Source organism: Myotis yumanensis, unplaced genomic scaffold (genome assembly GCF_028538775.1).
Source record: "Myotis yumanensis isolate MYYU_CA2020_CCGP unplaced genomic scaffold, mMyoYum1.0.hap1 SCAF_1, whole genome shotgun sequence".
NCBI classification, from domain to species: domain Eukaryota; kingdom Metazoa; phylum Chordata; class Mammalia; order Chiroptera; family Vespertilionidae; genus Myotis; species Myotis yumanensis.
The window spans coordinates 70,861,155-70,880,011 of NW_027223752.1; the positions used below are offsets into that span (position 1 = coordinate 70,861,155).

Here is an 18,857-nt window from a genome sequence, read left to right on the forward strand (position 1 = left end):
CTAAGAAACTGTTGCAAATATAGAAGCTAAACAAAACCCTAGAAACCAGCTTTCAGCCAGCCGGGGTCTCAGAGCTGGAGTTATACATTGTTTTGATTATAGCAGCGGAAGCCTCAGAACTAGAGCCAGAGCTAAAGCTGGCCCAGAATAAAAATTAAAAAAAAAAGAAAAAGAAAAAAAGGAGTGGTTGGGAGCTTCAGTCAATTGCCAGCCTGAAAGCAGCCCTCAGCTCCTCACCCAGACTGGCCAGGCACCCCAGTGGGGGCCCCCACCCTGATCCAGGACACCCTTCAGGGCAAACCAGCCAGCCCCTACCCATGCACCAGGCTTCTATCCTATATAGTAAAAGGGTAATATGCCTCCCAGCAACGGGATCAGCGGAGCCGCGAGGCCCCCTGGCACCGGATCAGCGTAAAAGGGGGCAGCGCCCAAACCCCCTGATCACCCTGCGGCTCTGTGTGTGACAGGGTGTGGCGTCCCAACCCTCCCACCCCCCCCCCCACAGGCCCTGCTCTGTGTGTGACAGGGTAGAGCCATAACCTCCCCATCGGCCCTGCCCTGAGTGTGACAGTGGTGGCGCCACAACCCCGTGATCCGCCCTGCTGTGTGTGCGACAGGGGGCGGTGCCCCAGCTCCCCTATCGGCCCTGCTCTGTGAGTGACAGGGGGGAGCTCCTCAACCCCCTGATGGGCCCTGCTCTGTGCATGACAGGGGGCAGCGCCCCAATCCCCTGATTGGCCCTGCAGGGTACGGAGCCCCAACCCCCCTGATGGGCCCTGCTCTGTGCGTGACAGGGGGCAGTGCCCCAACCCCCTGATTGGCCCTGCTCTGTGCGTCACAGGGGGTGGCGCCGCAACCTCCCCATCGACCCTGCCTTGAGTGTGACAGGGGGCGGTGCCCCAACCCCCCAATCAGCCCTACCCTGAGCGTGACTGAGGGTGGCATCGCAACCTCCCAATCCGCCCTGCTCTGTGCATGACAGGGGGCGGCGCCCCAACCTCCCCAATCAGCCCTGCTCTGAGCCCGACCAGGGGCTGCACCTAGGGATTGGGCCTGTCCTCTGCCACCCAGGAGCAGGCCTAAGCCAGCAGGTCGTTATCTCCCGAGGGGTCCCAGACTGCGAGAGGGCACAGGCTGGGCTGAGGGACCCCCCCTTACCCCCCGAGTGCACAAATTTTTGTGCACCAGGCCTCTAGTCCTATATAATAAAGAGCTAATATGCTAATTAGACCAAACAGCAGAACGACTCTTCCAGATGACTTTCCGGACAAAGCCAGGGCTGCGAGGGCCGAGCTCCTTGCACGAATTTCATGCGTTAGGACTCTAGTATTACATAATATATAACATGTATTGTATATACCAGGGGTGGGCAAACTTTTTGACTCGAGGGCCACAATGGGTTCTTAAACTGGACCGGAGGGCCGGAACAAAAGCATGGATGGAGTGTTTGAGTGAACTAATATAAATTCAAAGTAAACATCATTACATAAAAGGGTACGGTCTTTTTTTTTTTTTTAGTTTTATTCATTTCAAACGGGCCGAATCCGGCCTGCAGGCCGTAGTTTGCCCACGGCTGGTATATACTGTTATTATGTACTTTATTACATATACCTTTACTAGGTATACTTTTATTAAAAATGTATATCCTTAAGAAAAATATATTATTTACACAAATGGCTTTGTATAGGTCTCCCTGTGCACATGTGTTAGAGATTCTCTGTGCCTTGAAGTTATATACCCAGTAGAGCAATTGTTAGGCCCTGGGTACATGTACCTTCAACCTTCCTAGCTATTGTTCTCCCAAAAGGTTGTATTAATTCACATCCCCCCACCACCAGTGAATCATAACTTCTTTTCCCTACAAGCTCTTCAGGTTTTTAAATTTTTGTTTTATGGGTATGAAATGAATTTTTATTGTAGTTTTTCATTTTCTTGGTTTTTAGTGAGACTAATCATGTTTTCAAGTATATTTTCATTGGGACCTCCTCTTCTGTGGATTACCTATTCAGATTCTTTTACATTTTTCTACTTAGTTCATCTTTTTATATTATTTTGTAGGAATTCTTTATATATTCTGGATATTAATCCTTTACTAAGTCTAATAGATTTTGATGCATAATCTTAATGTAATCCAATGTATTATTCTTTTTCTTAATGGTTTATGCTCTTTGGGTCTTCTTAAGAAATCTTTCCCTATCCTGAAGTTATAAAATATTGTCCTATATATTCTTATAAAAGTTTTAAAGATTTTTCTTTTACAATTAGGACTTGAATCTGCCCAGAGTTTATCTTCAGGTATTACATGAATAGGAATCCAGTTTTTCTTCCTCATATAGATAGCAAACTTTTCCAGTATCATTTATTGGTTTTTTCCCTCCACTGATTGACCTACTGCTTCTGTCATGTGTCAGCTTTCATATATTCACAGGGCTCTTCCTGAGCTCTCTGTTCCATTCTGATGAGACTGATTATTGATCCTGTGCCAATATCACACTGGCTTAGTTACTCTGCCTTTGTAATACATCTTGGTATCTGACAGGGCAAATTTATCTCTATCTGCCACCTTGGTTCTTCTCAGAATGATGTTGGCTACTTTTGGCCTTCTGCTCTTCTGTATACATAACAGAATCAGCTACTCAAATTTCATGATAAATGGGATTTTCATTGAAATGGCATTGAATAAAACCAACATAATTACTTGAAATATTTTTATTTTATTAATATATCCTTGTATTCTTTCATCTACTGTTTAAATTCATGTTCATTTTTGAGGTTGGTTGTTTTATTAACGGACTTTTCTGCCTAGTGGCACCAATTAGTTACTATAGAGTGGGAGAAGCTTGTTAACCTTCACTTTACAAGGTGCTAGAAAATGCAGTTTGACTCTAGGCCATAAAGAAGACTAATTTAATTACCATTTGATCCTTCAGTAATGACTCAATGCACAATTGTTGTTTTATTAATATATATATATATATATATATATATATATATATATATTTTATTGATTTCAGAGAGGAAGTGCCCTGACTGGGAATTGAACGGTGACCTCTAGTTCATAGGTTGATGCTCAACCACTGAGCCACACTGGCCATGCTCAGTGCACAGTTTTATGTACAAGGTTCATTATAGTAATTTTTTAAAATATATTTTATTGATTTTTTAGAGAGAGGAAGGGAGAGGGATAGAGAGTTAGAAACATCGATGAGAGAGAAACATCGATCAGCTGCCTCCTGCACACCCCCCACCGGGGATGTGCCCACAACCAAGGTACATGCCCTTGACCGGAATCGAACCTGGGACCTTTCAGTCCGCAAGCCGATGCTCTATCCACTGAGCCAAACTGGTCAGGGCATTATAGTAATTTTTTTAAAAGACAAAACTTAATTAATTTTTTCTGTTCACAAGAATAAAAGTTCTTGTGGTATTATTGATCAATAATGTATTCCTTAAAATGAGCACCCATTTGGCTTTAAAAATGTTCCAATAGGAAAGCTTTTCAAATATTATTTCTTTTTTCTTAGTTATCATGCTTTATCCCTTTTTCAGAGAGGAAGGAAAAGGGAGAGAGAGATAGAAACATCAAGGATGAGAGAGAGTCATTGATTGGTTGCCTCCTGCATGCCCCACACTAGGGATCGAGCCCACAACCTCGACATGTGCCCTGAACAGGAATCAAACTGTGACCTTCTAGTTTATAGGTCAAAACTCAACCAGTGAGCCACACCAGCCAGATCATGCTTTATTTCTTAAAGCTGACATTCACTGTGTGCTTTTAAAAAAAAATCTTTATTCAGCCCTAGCCGGTTTGGCGGAGTGTCGGCTTGGCGGACCCAAGGGTCCCAGGTTTAATTCCTGTCAAGGGCACGTACCTTGGTTGCAGGCTCCTCCCTGGCCCGGGTCCTGGTTGGGGCACGTGCAGGAGGCAACTAATCGATGTGTTTCTCTCACATTGATGTTTCTGTCTTTCCCTCTCTCTTCCATTCTCTCTAAAAAAAATCACTGGAAAAAATATCCTTGGATGAGGATTAAAAAAAAATTCTTTATTTAGACAAATTTAGTGTTGATTTTAAACTTGTCTTTAGATAAAAATAAGTATCTGTACTATACTAATCTACAGTACCAAAAGTAATTTTAAAATACTAGAAAATGTAATTCCCTTCACATCAAATTACAATTTCATTAATATTAGATATTGTCAGAGAAATATTATACCGTGAATTTCACTCAGAACAACTTTATTAGGTCATGTACTTCTATAATATTGCTTCAGTTTTTGTAAAAAATCCCTTGTAAAATACACTGTTATAATCAGTGCTTCTCAAACTCTCCTTTGAAACGTTTGTCTTTAGCCTTTTACTGGCCAGCACTGAACTGCTTAGAACAGTGGTTCTCAACCTTCTGGCCCTTTAAAAACAGTTCCTCATGTTGTGACCCAACTATAAAATTATTTTCGCTGCTACTTCATAACTGTAATGGTGCTACTGTTATGAATCGTAATGTAAATATCTGATATGCAGGATGGTCTTAGGCGACCCCTGTGAAAGGGTCGTTCGACCACCAAAGGGGTTTCGACCCACAGGTTGAGAACAGCTGGCTTAGAAGCTGCTCGCCATTCAAGGAGAAACTCATTTTTTCTCTTATCTTTTCCTAAGTTACGGTCTGATGTGATTTTCTTTCACTTTGGACAAAAGGTTTCACATACTCATTAGCCCCACCCTGTATATCCCGAGCAGGTCACCATGTCACCAACACTGCGCCCAGCGCCCTCACTGCGGGTGGGCCCCCAGCATCAGGGTGGCATTCTGCTGGGTTAGGGATCCTCAGTTGGGAAGTAGGGCTAGAGGCCCCGAGGCCTGCCGTGACTTACTGGTGAGCTATTCCAGGGAAAGGAATTCTGTTTCAGTCAATGGAGGGGTGTGCTGATCCTTTTCCAAACCTTTCCTCAGAGCAGAAATTGTGCGTCTTAGTAAAAGGACACATCTCCCCTCATCATAGGTGGCATAACCAGGCCAACAGGATTCCTAACTAAAAAGACTTTGAGAATGGAAAATGCAGGTATTAATCAAGCCCCCTTCTTTCTCAGCTCACACACACTCACACCTGCAGGACTGACTTGCAGATAAGACAGACCATCCGTGCCTTCGGCTTAAGCCAGCGGTTCTCAACCTGTGGGCCCGACCCCTTTGGCGCTCGAAAGACCCTTTCACAGGGGTCGCCTAAGACCATCCTGCATATCAGATATTTACATTATGATTCATAACAGTAGCACCATTACAGTTATGAAGTAGCAACGAAAATAATTTTATGGTTGGGTCACAACATGAGGAACTCTATTTAAAGGGCCAGAAGGTTGAGAACCACTAAGCCATATGGGTGTGTTTTTTTTTCCTGTGGATTCACTAACACTCAAGTCATATTGTGTGTCACCCAGGAAGTGGGGGCGAGGCTGTGGCTGACACATGGGTGCTCTCATCCAATGACTGAGGGCTGACGGGAAGAGGAAGTTCGCCGGTGGGAGGGGTCTCCTTGCTGGATGGGCTGGGCAAGCTCCTGGGACACACATCTACCTGGCTGATCCTCAGAATCACCTGGGGGAGATTTTTCAAAGGCAATTTCCTAAGTGGTTTCTGCTGATTCTCAGAATAGACCCAGGGATCTGTATATTTGCCAAACTCTCTAAGTCAGTGGTTCTCAGCCTTGGCTGCACATTAGAATCGCCTGGGAATCTTTTTAAAATCCTGATTTCTGGGCCTCATCCTCCGGAAATTCTGTTTCTTTGTTACTAATGTTGTGGCCCCACCCCATAACAAAGAAACAGAATTTCCGGAGGATGAGGCCCAGAAATCAGGATTTTAAAAAGATTCCCAGGTGATTCTAATGTGCAGCCAAGGTTGAGAACCACTGCTCTAAGTAAACCTGAGGATGAGGGCTGATCTGGCAGGTTGGGAACCGCCTAGGCCTGGCTGCTGAGGGAGGTGCCCTCCAGCTCAGAGCCTCCGAGAGAGCAGCACGTCACGGTTCATGCACTGCTCCATCAGAGACAGCCCAGGATTCCCCCCAAGGTGGGGCTCCAGGCAGCCACCGGCATTAACCTTGCTGATGCTTGAGATGAGCCCTGTTCGCATTTCTGGTCAGTGATAGAAAGAGAACTTTCTGTACCCCTAGCACTCCCCAGTAGGCCAGACATAGCCCTTGCCATCAAACACAGAGCCTGGAGTGTTACTGAAGAGAAAATTAGGAACAGAAGGCAAGAATAAACGAGAGGATGATGAGGGGCAGGCAGACACTAGGAAAACACTTGGGTGGGGCTAAACCCGGAACAGCATTAAGGGGCAGCTGTCCGCTGGCAGAGCTTACAATGTACACTGAAGGGGCACGCTTCTTGTCATTTTTCACTATTTATTTATTCATTTATTTAGTATTGAGGTAAAATTGCTATAGTGTGTTTTAACTGACTTTTAAATGTGCACCGCTGCTAATACAGATAGCTTACATATTCAATATACAATTCCTACTTAGAGTAAGAAACATCCTTATGGGACCAATTTCCCAGCTTAGTTCTTTTCCTCACTCTTACAAGTACCTAGAAAATAGGTATTAGGGTCTGAATTTCCTTGCAGATGAGTTCTCACCGTCTGTCTCTTTGGGCAAACGTCAATGACAGCAGATGAGACATTTTTCTTGATGACCCCAAGAGAGTATTTCTTATTTGCTGTCCATCTACTCTGGTCTGCACCCGGAGTTCCCTCTCATCATCCTCTAACCCAGCCTAAGCATCTCTAAAATCCTGATGACCCCCCTGTGACACATAATTCTTATTATTCAAAGAGTGAACTCCTGTTCACGTGGAGGAAGCCTAAAAGGCCACTAGCTTGGTCTAAACAAGCTCCCAAAGAACATGGCGTCCGTGAAAGAGAAAAATAGAATAATGAAAGGACAGTTGAAGTACTGAGGAAGAACTCACTAAGAAATTGTTTAAAAAATAATAATAATATGAAGTGATATGAAAAATAGCAAATAAAGTTTCAAAACATGTAACAGAGAACTGAAATGCATAAATATGTCACAAATAGATTTATATACTGTATATGAGGCCCTAGAACCATACGAAATGCCAAAAATTCACTGTTAATAACTCATTCTCGAATTGCCCCCCTTAAAAATCAAAGTGCCCCACGTTGGGAACCACTGCTCTAACCACTACCACACTTCCGTCGTAGGTTAAATAAGGAGAACTGTAAAATCTGGGTGACCTTCTACATTTGGAAAGACCTTGAGGGACTTCACGCTGCTCCTGAAGCTGCGACCAGCAGGCCCCTACCTGCCCCTCATGCCCCACATCCAACCAGGCCACGTTGTAGTGATTCTACCTCTAAAACATTCCGACCTCCCCGCCTGCCCTGACGCAGGTCATCTCCAGTCCTCCCCTCAGTTTCCCACCTCATCTTCCTGCCAGTTCGACTTCCAACCTACGAGAGGATTCCAGTGTCCTTTCTCAACATTACGTGTGCACAGGTGTACGTGCACCTCTGTGTCTGTGCGTCAGGGTCGACACCCACTCCACCCTGGAACCACAGGATGCGGGGCGGGGTTACTGCTGACACTGCGGTCCCTTGTGGGTGGCACTCTCTGGAGAGCCACAGAGCACAACCCGCATAGTCCACACGGTGACCCTGCGCGTGGGGCTGGTCAGAACATCGGGGCAGGAGTGGTAACTGAATGCGTACAGCGACCCATTCCACCCAAATCCTAATGGGGAGCTGCCTCCTCCCCCGCAGCCTGTCCCCACCCACCCGGTCCTGACGGAGTTGCCCCCTCTAGGGTGCTCCTCACCTCACTCCGGCCCTGTGCCCCCACGCAGGTGATGGATCAGAAGCTGTCAGGACAGAGAGCCGCGCTGACGCAGGGCCAGAACCCTCTGCCCCTCTACTTGAGCCTCAATGTCAAAGAGAATGACCTGGAGACTTTGGACTTCAAGGGTACAGTCCTCAGTCCTGCCCACTCCACCCGCCCACATACACACACGTGCGCACACCGACAGCTGCTCTGGACCCTGTGGGTCCCCAGAGAATTCAAACAGGAAGCTCCTGCATAGATGGCCCAGCCTTCAGGAAGGGTGGTGGTTCTGGTGGGCTGAGGAGCCGGACAGTGGCGTTTGCCGGCCTGGAGGTGGGCGGGGTGGTGGTGATGGTGGTGATGGTGGTGAAGGTGTGGTCAAGGGGCTGGGTGGGGTAGTGGTCAGCTCAGGAATCAGCCAGGCGGGGAGGAGGCTGGGGCCTGCTGGGGGCAGAATCTGAGACTCCTATCAGAGCTGGGGCTCCCCCTGCCCATTCTCCCCTCATTCGCACTCTCCCTCCTGCCCCTTAGAGTGGGTTGAGTTCTCCCCCTATGAGGTCGGATTCCTGAAGTACGGAGCCTTTGTCCCGTCTGAGCTCTTCGGCTCCAAGTTCTTTATGGGGCAGCTGATGAGGAGGCTCCCCGAATCCCGGATCTGCTTCCTGGAAGGTGAGGTCCCCCTGAAGGCCCTGGCCAGGCCCGTGCCCGACCTCCTTGACTGGCTGTGACTCCTGTGCTCAGGTCTGGCAGAGCCCCTGCGAGGTGCCGCACGGGGCGTGGGGAAGAGGCACTGCGGAGGCAGCCTGCCCCTCCTCTCATTTTCCACCCGCTCCCAGGGGTGGGGACCACTGGCTTCCAAGCCATGGCGGGCAGGGCGCTGAGGCCGGGGCCTGACCTTTCATGGGGTTTGGTCTTCAGGTATCTGGAGCAACATTTTCTCCCTGAATTTGCTGGATGTCTGGTATGACCTCACCAGCTCTGGTGATGCCTGGAAGCAACACATCGAGGACAGGATCAGCAGCCTGGGTAGGAAAAGGAGGCAGCAAGGGGAGCCTGGAATGAGATCGCCTCCCCTTCAGATGCCAGGGGTGGAGGATGTCAGAGGGAGGCAGGGCCAGGCATCGCCAGGACCAATGTCTGCTTCCCTGGGCCCAGAGGAGCCCCCTGCCTCCTTGAGGACCTCCTCATGGCTGGAAGCCTTGTGGCTGCAGCCCGGAACAGCACTGGCCCAGGCATTTAAGGGCTTCCTGACAGGCAGGCCGCTCTGCCAGCACAGCTCCAACTTCCTCCAGGGCCTGCAGCTGCACCAGGACTACCGCAACCAGAAAGAGTTCTCTACCTGGGCAGGTAAGGGCCACTGCCCTGTATCCTTGGGCAACAAGGTTAGACTCCAAGGTGGAGCTGGACTGTGGCTGGGACTGGCAGAGGCCTTGGGGGTCATAGCATCCAATTCTGGGGTGTGGCCTGGAGAAGGTAATGGGAAGGGCAGGTGTCACGTGCATTCAGGGAGTGACACCAGAGGTAAGCAGGGGACATGGGAGCAAATGCAATATGAAGGAGGGGGTTGTGAGTGGGTGATCCGTGGCAGAGTGGCTGCCCCTGACGATCTCTCCTCCCCCATCAGACAGCCAGCTAGACTCCACCCCTGGCCAGCTGACCCCGCAGGAACCCCAGCTCTGCCTGGTGGATGCCGGCTACTTCATCAACACCAGCTCTCCCTCTATGTTCCGGCCAGGCCGCCGGCTGGACCTCATACTCTCCTTCGACTACTCCCCGTCCTCGCCTTTTGAGGTGCTTCTGGTTGCTCAGCTGGACTGAGCTCCTGGGGCGAGCAGCAGGGCCCCTGAACCACTGGCCCAGACCACCTGTGTCCCAAAGGGAGGGAGGGGTGAGAGGCTCTGACCACATGCTCCTGCCAGGTCCTTGGTTGGAAAGGGCTGTGGAGGTGCTGGAGCGCTGGGCTCCCAGGACAGGTGGACAGGGAGGAAGCATGCCAGGCCTGCCCCTAAAGGAACAGCTGGTCACAGCTGGGAGGAGACCCTGGCCCGTCCATATCCACCCCACCAGAGCCTCCCTGGGACCCTGGGGAAGTGGGGGCAGGCTGTGACACAGAAGTGGGTCCCCTCCTGAGGCCCTTTAGGCTCTGGGACTTGAATAGCCCAGCAAGAGCAATCGAAATCGTCCGGAGGTGCGGGGTACCCCAACTAAAGATTTTAACCAAACAGCATGCAGATCAATGGCATCCTTTGCCTCCCTCTGAGCGTCACGGGGCCATGAACAGGAACCAGTAGTCAGGACACTGGGCAGGCAGTCTGGGCGGGAGCCATCCTAGCGTTTCTAGAGCGCAGACCTGGCTGACCAGGAAGTAGCTGGTTCTCTCTGGGGCCCTCTCTCCAACCAGACGCTGCAGCAGACTGAGGTGTACTGCCGAGACCTGGGGCTGCCGTTCCCCCGCGTGGAGCCCAGCCCACAGGACCAGCACCAGCCCAAGGAGTGCCATCTCTTCTCGGACCCCACCTGCCCCGAGGCCCCTGTCCTGCTGCACTTCCCATTGGTCAATGCCTCTTTCAAGGACCACTCAGCCCCAGGTGAGGCAGCCCCTGCCTCCATAACAGCCTGGCAGCCTTGGGCCCTCCCCAGTGCCCCTGTGGCCAGCAGAGGGGGAGGACATGGCAGTGCCCTGGTGTCTGTTGCAGATGCCCACATCCCTGCAGGTGCCCTCTGTTTGCAAAGTCACTGTGCTGCTGTCCTCTTTGTCATGACCCCATGCTCTCGTGGCGCACCCCCCCACCCCCTTGCCTAGCAAGTTCCCCTAGCTACACCTGGGCCCCCAGCTCTCCTGCTTTGTGGGGTGGAGTTCCAAGAATCCCCACATCCGGAGGCCGCCTGCATTGTCACCATCTGCAGCCTGCTCCACTGCCGCTCAGGCACCAAGTTGTTGGAGGAGTTCATAAAAGCTTCCCAGGCTAGACCGCCAGGAAAGCGAGGTCCCAGACCCCCTCTCTCAGAGGCCCCTAAGCCCCCTGGGGTTTCACTCGGCCTCTAGTGAGCTGGGCCTCTTTCTCAGTGAGTGAGGCCTCTGTCCGGGACCCCTGAAATCTAAACCCTATCACATTCCTTTCCTTCCTTGCCTTCTACCAACTGGTCAGACTTTTCTCTCCTTTTGCTGGGAAAACCAAATTCCTGCCTTTGTGCATTATTCCTGGTTTTCTACCTCCCACCATAATTCCAGACCTTCCAGCTTTACTCTTAACATGCTCAGCACACATCTTGGAGTTCTCTTCTTCTCTCAGCAAATACTGGTCCTTGCAAAGCAAACGTCCTTTGGTTTTCAGCCTCTTGTTTCTATCATTATTAAGAATCCATTCACTAACCTACTTGACCTTGTTGTCCTGGCTGTTTCCAGTTTACCCTTGAAGGTGATATAGATATATGAGGTTACCTGAATAGTGGAAGACGTGAATGCTACAAGGAAATGTGAGGAGCAGCAAACTCTTTATATCTCAAAATAGTATCTTTCTACCCACATTTATATTTCTGGGCAAAAGATATAGAGGAGCAAGGAGCCTCTTCAGTGGGGAGCAGCCCACCCCTGTGCCCAGATGTGGAGGCCTCTGAGTGCTGCTCCTAATTCCCTCCTACCCCCGAGCAGGTATCCAGCGCAGCCCTGCAGAGCTACCGGCCGGCCAGGTGGATCTCACTGGGACCACCTCACCCTACTCCCTGTTCAACATGACCTACAAGGAGGAAGACTTTGACCGCCTGCTGCAACTCAGCGATTACAATGTGCAGAATAGCCAGGGTACCATCCTGCAGGCACTGAAGATGGTTCTGAAGCACCAGACCCTGGGGGCCAGGCTGCCAGGGGCACAGTCTTGAGGCTGCTCAAGACACCTTTGTCTTCCAAAGCAGCTGCCACATTTTACACTCCTGTCAGCATTGAGTGAGGGTTCCAGTTTTTCCACATCTTTGCCATACTTATTATTGTCTGTGTTTTTTATTATAATACTCCTAATGGGTATGAAGTGGTGTCTGCTATGCATTTCTCCAATGACTAATGATGTTAGGAATCTTTTCAGCCCTGACTGGTGTGCTTCAGTTGGTTGGACATTTGTCCCATGCACCCAAGAGTGGTCGGTTCAATTCCCGATCAGGGTATTTGCCAGGGTTATGGGCTCGATGCAGCAGGCAGCAGATCTTTTCACATATTATTGGTCTTTTATATATCTTTGTGGAGAGCAGCTACAGCATTTGGACAGGTTCGAGCCTCAGGCTAATGAGAGGGCACGATCCTTTAGTGGCAAAGCCACGTGCAGGTCCCAGCTTGGAGGGCAAAGCCCTCCCAGCACAATTATAGCCAAAGGCTATGGTTGTAAGCTTGACCTTATGGTCCGAGCCTGTGGTCCCAGGTGGCCGAGTGATATAGACTTCAGGAGATGCAGCAAGTGCTGCCAAAACAAAGCTTGATAGAGTTCTCAGGTGCATGTAATTAAGTAGATTCGAAACTCACGAGAACATTGTAAACATCTTGACCATGCTCTTGCTTTGCCTCTTGGAATCTGACTATAAAATAAAGACTTGGCTTGCAGGCTGTGTCACTGTCTCTCCATCTGAGAACAGTGTCCCACCTGGTCCCAGCTATATTCTCTTGCCTGTTTTCTTTAATCCTTCACTGCCCCTCTTCAGGTTCACCACTGGCCGTGCTGAGCGAGGTTCAATCTTCATTAGAGAAATGCCTATTTAAATCTTTTGCCTACCTTAATTGGAGTATTTGTCTTTTTATTGTTGAGTTTTATGAGTTCTTTTTCTATTCTACATAGAAATCCCTGATCCAATGTATGATTTTCAGTTCTTCTCCCTGACTGTGGGTTGTCTTTTTACTTTTTTTTCTTTTTTTATTGATTTCAGAGAGGAAGGGAGAGGGAGATAGAGATAGGAACATCAATGATGAGAGAGAATCATCAATAGGCTGCCTCCTGCACACCCCCGACTGGGGATCGAGCCCGCAACCTGGGCATGTGCCCTGAGTGGGAATCGAACCATGACCTCTTGGTTCATAGGTCGATGCTCAACAACTGAGCCACGCTGGCCAGGCTTTTTACTTTGTTGATGATGTCCTTTGAAGCACAGTTTTTTATTTTGATGATGCCCAATTTAATCTACATATATATATATATATATATATATTAGAATATATTTTTATTGATTTCAAAGAGGAAGGGAGCGGGAGAGATTGAAACATCAATAATGAGAGAGAATCATTGATCAGCTGCCTCTTGCATACCCCACACTAGGGATCGAGCCTACAACCTGGGCATGTGCCATAACTGGGAATCAAACTATGACCTCCTGGTTCTTAGGTTGATGCTCAACCACTGAGCCACGCTGGCTAGGCTATATTTTCTTTTGTTACTTGTGATTTCATTGTCATATTTAAGAAACCATTACCTAATCCAAGGTCATGAAGATTTACACCTGTTTTTTAGCTTTAGTCTTAGATTTGGGTCTTTGACTCATTTTAAGTTAACTTTTGTAAATGGTGTGAGGTACAGATTCGCCGTCACTCTTTTGCTCGTGGATATTAAGTTAAAAAGGCTGTTCTTGCTCCCATTGACTTGTCTTGATACCCTTGTTGGAAATCAATGAGTGTAAATGTGAGGGTTGTTTCTGGACTCTGATTCTATGTCATTGATCTATTTGCCTATCCTTATGCTGATACCACAGTGTCTTGATTACTGTAGCATTGTAGTAAGTTTTAAAATAAGGAAGTATAAAAAAAATGAAATCAGGCAGTATACGTCCTCCAACTTTGTTCTTTGTTTTCCAGATCGTATTGGCTAGTGAATTTCCATATGAATATTAAGATTAGCTTGTCAAATTGTGCAAAGAAGACAGCTACTACTTTGATGGGAATTGAATTGAATCTGTAGATTAATTTGGGGGGTACTCTCATTTTAACAATTGAAAGTCTTCTGATTCATGAACATGTGATGTCTTTCCATTTTTGTAGGTCTTCTTTCATTTCCTTCAACAATATTTGTAGTTTTTCGTGCAGCAGTCTTAAACTTCTTTGATTAAATTCCTAAGTATTTTATTTTCTTTGATGCTAGTGTAAATTGAGTTATTTTCTTAATTTTATGTTTTTGTTGTTCATTGCTATTATAAAGAAATACAATTATTGTTTTATATTGATATTATAGCCTGTAATCTTGCTGAACTTGTTTATTAGCTCTAATAGGTGGGGTTTTTTTTTTTACTCCTTAGAATTTTCTACATATAAGAAGTTCATGTCACCTGCAAATAGAGATGGTTTTCCTTCTTTCTTTTTATCTAAATGCCTTTTATTTCTTTTCCTTGTCTCTTCAGTATATTACTACAACCTTCAGTATAATGTTGCATGGAAGTGGCAGACATCCCTGTTTGTGCCTAATTTGGAAGGAGAACATTCAGTCTGCAACCACTAGTGTGACATTAGCTGTGTTTTTCCTTAGATGCCCTTCAGCAGGTTGAGGAAGTTCCCTTCTATTCCTACTTCGTTGAGTGTTTTTATCATGAAAGGAGTTGACTTTTGTCAAATGCTTTTTGTGTGTCTAGTGACATAATTATGTAGTTTCCCCTTTTATTCTGTAAATGTGATAGATTTGGAATAATTGACTTTTTGGGTGCACTCCTGGGGAAAATCCCACTTGGTCATGATTTACAGGGTGGGATGAAAGCAGGTTGACAGTTGTGAGTGCCCGAAACACAGAGTTTATCTTGTAGCATAGTATTCTGCTAATCCTCACCTGAGGGTATTTTTTTTCATTGATTTTTAGAGAAAGTGAAAGGGAGGGAGGGAGAGAGAGAGAGAGAGAGAGCGAGAGAAACATCAATATGAGAGAGACACATCAATTGGTTGCCTCCTGCACGTCTCCAACCTGGGCCAGGGATTGAACCTCCAACGCAAGTACCTGCCCTTGATCGGGAATCAAATCCACGACCCTTTGGTGCGCAGGCTGATGCTATAACCACTACATTAGCCAGGGCTTGTATTATTTATTAATTATTGTGTTATTTTCCATACGAACAACTGTAAACCTCTTTTTGCCCAACATTGTATAATCTTTTTTAGGTGTTGCTGCCACGCTCCCTTATGATCTTCCACACTCAAAAGGATACACACACACACACACACACACACACACACACAAGCTCACAACTATGGCTGCCCTCACCCCCTAGGTGGGTGTCACAGTGACAGACCCTGGCGCTGGGATTGTTCTCATCTGATGACCTCCCCTCAGGGCCCTCTTCCCTCTGCCTCTTATGTACTTGGCTTTATTTTGATTCTGTAATTTCTCCATTTACTCAGGGACACTGATTTTTCAGTGATGATGATAGTACATACTGGCTGGAGTAGGAAAAACACTCCTGTATTTCTCCTTTACTACTCACACAGGACACCGCTGACACTTCTGGTCACCAAATGAGTGGGCTTTTCTCCCACACCAAGCAATTCTCTGTGATACCGGTTGGTGTCCTATAATTCAATGAAATTCTGAGTTAACATCAGATCCCATGAGTTAACGGATCAGCCTCGTAAGACAGCCTCCACTTCAGATGCCAATTGCAAGCTGCCAGCTGTTATCTGCACTTCTTACTAACTGGCTATAAATTGGGGTTCTACACCCCCTCCTTGGGTTCAATAATTTTCTGGAATGGCTCCTCGAACTCAGAAACACTTACTGATGTTTCCCAGTTTACTAAAGGGTATGATAAAGGATACAGATGAACAGCCAGGTGGAGGGGTACATACAGAGAGGTCTCGAGGGTCCCAAGTGCAGCTTCTATCCCCGTGGAGTCGGGGTACATCCTCCTCCTGGTGTGGATGTGTTAACCAACTTGGAAGCTCCCTGAACCGCATAGTATTGGGATGTTTATGGAGGCTTCACATACACATGACCGATGATTCACTCCATTTCCAGCTCCTCCCCTGTACAGAGAATAGGCAGTGGGGGTGAAAGTTCAAGCTTCTAATGATGGCGTGGTTCTTTCCAGGGACCAGCCCCCAGCCAGAAGCCCACCAAGAGTCGTCTCATTAGAACCAAAGATATTCCTGTTACCCAAGAAATTCCACAGAACTTGGTATCAGATGCTCCTATTGCTCAGGAAATTACAAAGGTCTTAGGAGCTCCGTGTCAGGAAGTGGGGTCAAAGAGAAATATCAGAACAAATGATCTCCGAGAACCCCCTTTTTAAAACACTTATTTATTTTTTAATATATTTTTATTGATTTCAGAGAGGAATGACCAAGTGGGATTTTCCCCAGGAGTGCACCCAAAAGTCAATTATCCCAAATCTATCACATTTACAGAATAAAAGAGGAAACTACATAATTATGTCAATAGACACACAAAAAGCATTTGACAAAAGTCAACTCCTTTCATGATAAAAACACTCAACGAAGTAGGAATAGAAGTGATCCCACTCCTAGGAATATATCCCAAGAAACCAGAAACACTAATCAGAAAGGATATATGCACCCCTATGTTCATAGCAGCACAATTCACCATGGCTAAGATCTGGAAACAGCCTAAGTGCCCATCAGTAGATGAATGGATTAGAAAACTGTGGTATATCTACACGATGGAATACTATGCTGCTGTAAAAAAGAAGGAACTCTTACCATTTGCAACGGCATGGATGGAACTGGAGAGCATTATGCTAAGTGAAATAAGCCAGTCAATGAAGGAAAAATACCACATGATCTCACTCATTCATGGATAATAAAGACCATTATAAACTTATGAACAATAATAGATACAAAGGCAGAGCTGCCTCAAACAGGTTGTCAAACTGCAGCGAGAAGGCTGGGGAGGGTTGGGGGGCAGGAGGGAGGGGGGTAAGAGATCAACCAAAGGACTTGTATGCATGTATATAAGCATAACCAATGGACATAAGACACTTGGGGTAGGGGAGGCCAGGGGATTGTCAAGGGCGGGGGGAAAAAAGGAGACATATGTAATACTTTTTGTAATACTTTAAGCAATAAAACAATTAAAAAAAAGAAACATCAATGATAAGAATCATTGATTGGCTGCCTCCTGCACGCCCCCTGCTGGAGATCGAGCACACAACCCGGGCATGCGCAGGCTGACGCTCTATCCACTGAGCCAAATCAACTAGGGCTCCTAGAACCCCATTTTACAGGAGTTTTAGGAGCTCCGTATCAACAACCAGGAACAGAGGCAAACTTATACACTGAGTGGCCAGATTATTATGACCACCTGACGTTTGTAGGCAAATTAGCTATAATTTCGCGCTGAAGTTGCTAGAGGGCCAGACCATTATAAATAGGGAAGCAGGTTGTTTACCACGACAGTAGAAGTGATTTTTTTTCCGAAGATATGGGTAAACAATGCGATTTAACAGCCTTTGAATATACTGTATATTTCTTATTATTTTACATGACTATTGTGTTTTATTTTATGGTAGGCATTGCACATTTATTTCCCTTAATTCTCATAGCTGCCCACAGAGGGTTCAGTAGAATTATTATCCCCATTTTATTGCCAATGAAACTCAGGGCTGAGAAATAAAAGTGTAAGCCCCCAACTCAGTCTGCTGGGAGCTGACCTGGCACTGGCTCCTGCTGAACACAATGCCACAGCACACCGACGTCAGGTGGCAGCGTCCCAATGCAATGTGACGGAGCGAGACAGAATAGGCCCCTCCGAGCACAGATAAGAACAAGGTCACTGTGAAAACACCAAAATGACCGCATTTCGCCATCTCCTCTTAGCATGAGAGATTGCTGCTTCTTTAGCAATTATAGATAAAAATCATGAAGATGCCCAGTCATAGAATCGCCCTCGCTTTCTGGCAGCACCCAATGCAGACCGACACTTGGCTTCCTTGAACATTCCGTAAATCACCTCACACAAGCCCAGATCTGACAAGAAGCCCTTCCACCCGCCTGGACCCTTCCCTGTACATCTCTTCCTTTGGCTGCTTTTAATTTGTGTCCATTCACCTTTTAAAAAAAAGTTGTAATCGTAAGTATAGAGCTTTATGAGTTCTGTGAGTTGTTCTAGAAAATTACCTAACTGAAGGGTGGTTCTGGGGATCCCCGAATTTGCAACCAGCTGGTCTGAAGTGACTTGCAGCTGGTGTCTGGAGTGGGGGCAGACTGCACAGTTTGGTAAGTTTCCTGGCAAGTGGGGGCAGAAGTCCTGGGCAGACCTGGCTGTCCGTGGCCTCAATCTTGCAGTTTAATGGATTCAGGGTACCTATGCTCTGAAGAGTGAGAGGGGGCACAAGCAGAAAAAAAAGACTCATTCAACTTGGGAAACTGTCAATAAAGCCAGAGAGAACACCAAGGAGTTCTGTACAGCCCCCAAGTGGGCTGGGCTGAGGCCTAAGGCCATACCTGGTGTATGAACGTGGGTGTGAGTGTGTTTGTCTGTCTCGCCCCCCCCGCCCCCCCACTAGCTTCTGTTACCCCAGGTCCCCTGACTACCTGAGGGCTAGGTGGTCCTGTCAGCCCCACCCTGATCTGGCAGCTGTCAGGCCCCACCCATGGCCTCTGTGGATTGCATCAGGCTCTTCCTGCAGCCTGTGGGCCCCACCTGGGCCAGGCCTTGAGCTGGTGGTGGAGGCAGGAAGGCGCTACAGGCTGTTTCATCACCAGGGCTGGCACTCTGCTCTCCTCCCGACGCAGGTGGTGGCAGATCAGGAATGGTGAGCAAAGGGTGACCTCAGACATTTCTTTTTTCTGATCAAGTTGTATTTATCTCAACAATGCAAGGATAGTTTTATATTGTGAAACTTCTGCATCTTATTGAACAGAATATAGACCAAATGAGGATAGGAATATAAAAGTAATTCCTTGATAAAATTAGACATAAACTCAGGATATAAAAAGCTTTTTAAAAACTAGCAATAAAAGGACATTTACTTAACCTGATGTAGAGTATCTATGATGGTTAATTTTATGTGTCAACTTAGCTGGGCCACAATGCCCAGATATTTGGTTAAAC

The 18,857-nt window shown here is 47.1% G+C and overlaps 1 protein-coding gene across 1 annotated transcript in view; it reads left to right on the plus strand.

Annotated features, from left to right (window-relative positions):
* The window catches only part of PLA2G4D (phospholipase A2 group IVD), a 29,119-nt gene extending 17,401 nt beyond the window's left edge, over positions 1 to 11,718 (plus strand). The window contains exons 14-20 of the mRNA XM_070404905.1: positions 7,865 to 7,982; positions 8,371 to 8,508; positions 8,758 to 8,865; positions 8,995 to 9,186; positions 9,464 to 9,630; positions 10,241 to 10,427; positions 11,492 to 11,718. Coding sequence (XP_070261006.1) covers positions 7,865 to 7,982; positions 8,371 to 8,508; positions 8,758 to 8,865; positions 8,995 to 9,186; positions 9,464 to 9,630; positions 10,241 to 10,427; positions 11,492 to 11,718 — 1,137 coding nt within the window. The remainder of the gene's footprint in view (positions 1 to 7,864; positions 7,983 to 8,370; positions 8,509 to 8,757; positions 8,866 to 8,994; positions 9,187 to 9,463; positions 9,631 to 10,240; positions 10,428 to 11,491) is intronic.
* Positions 11,719 to 18,857: the final 7,139 nt, after the last annotated feature.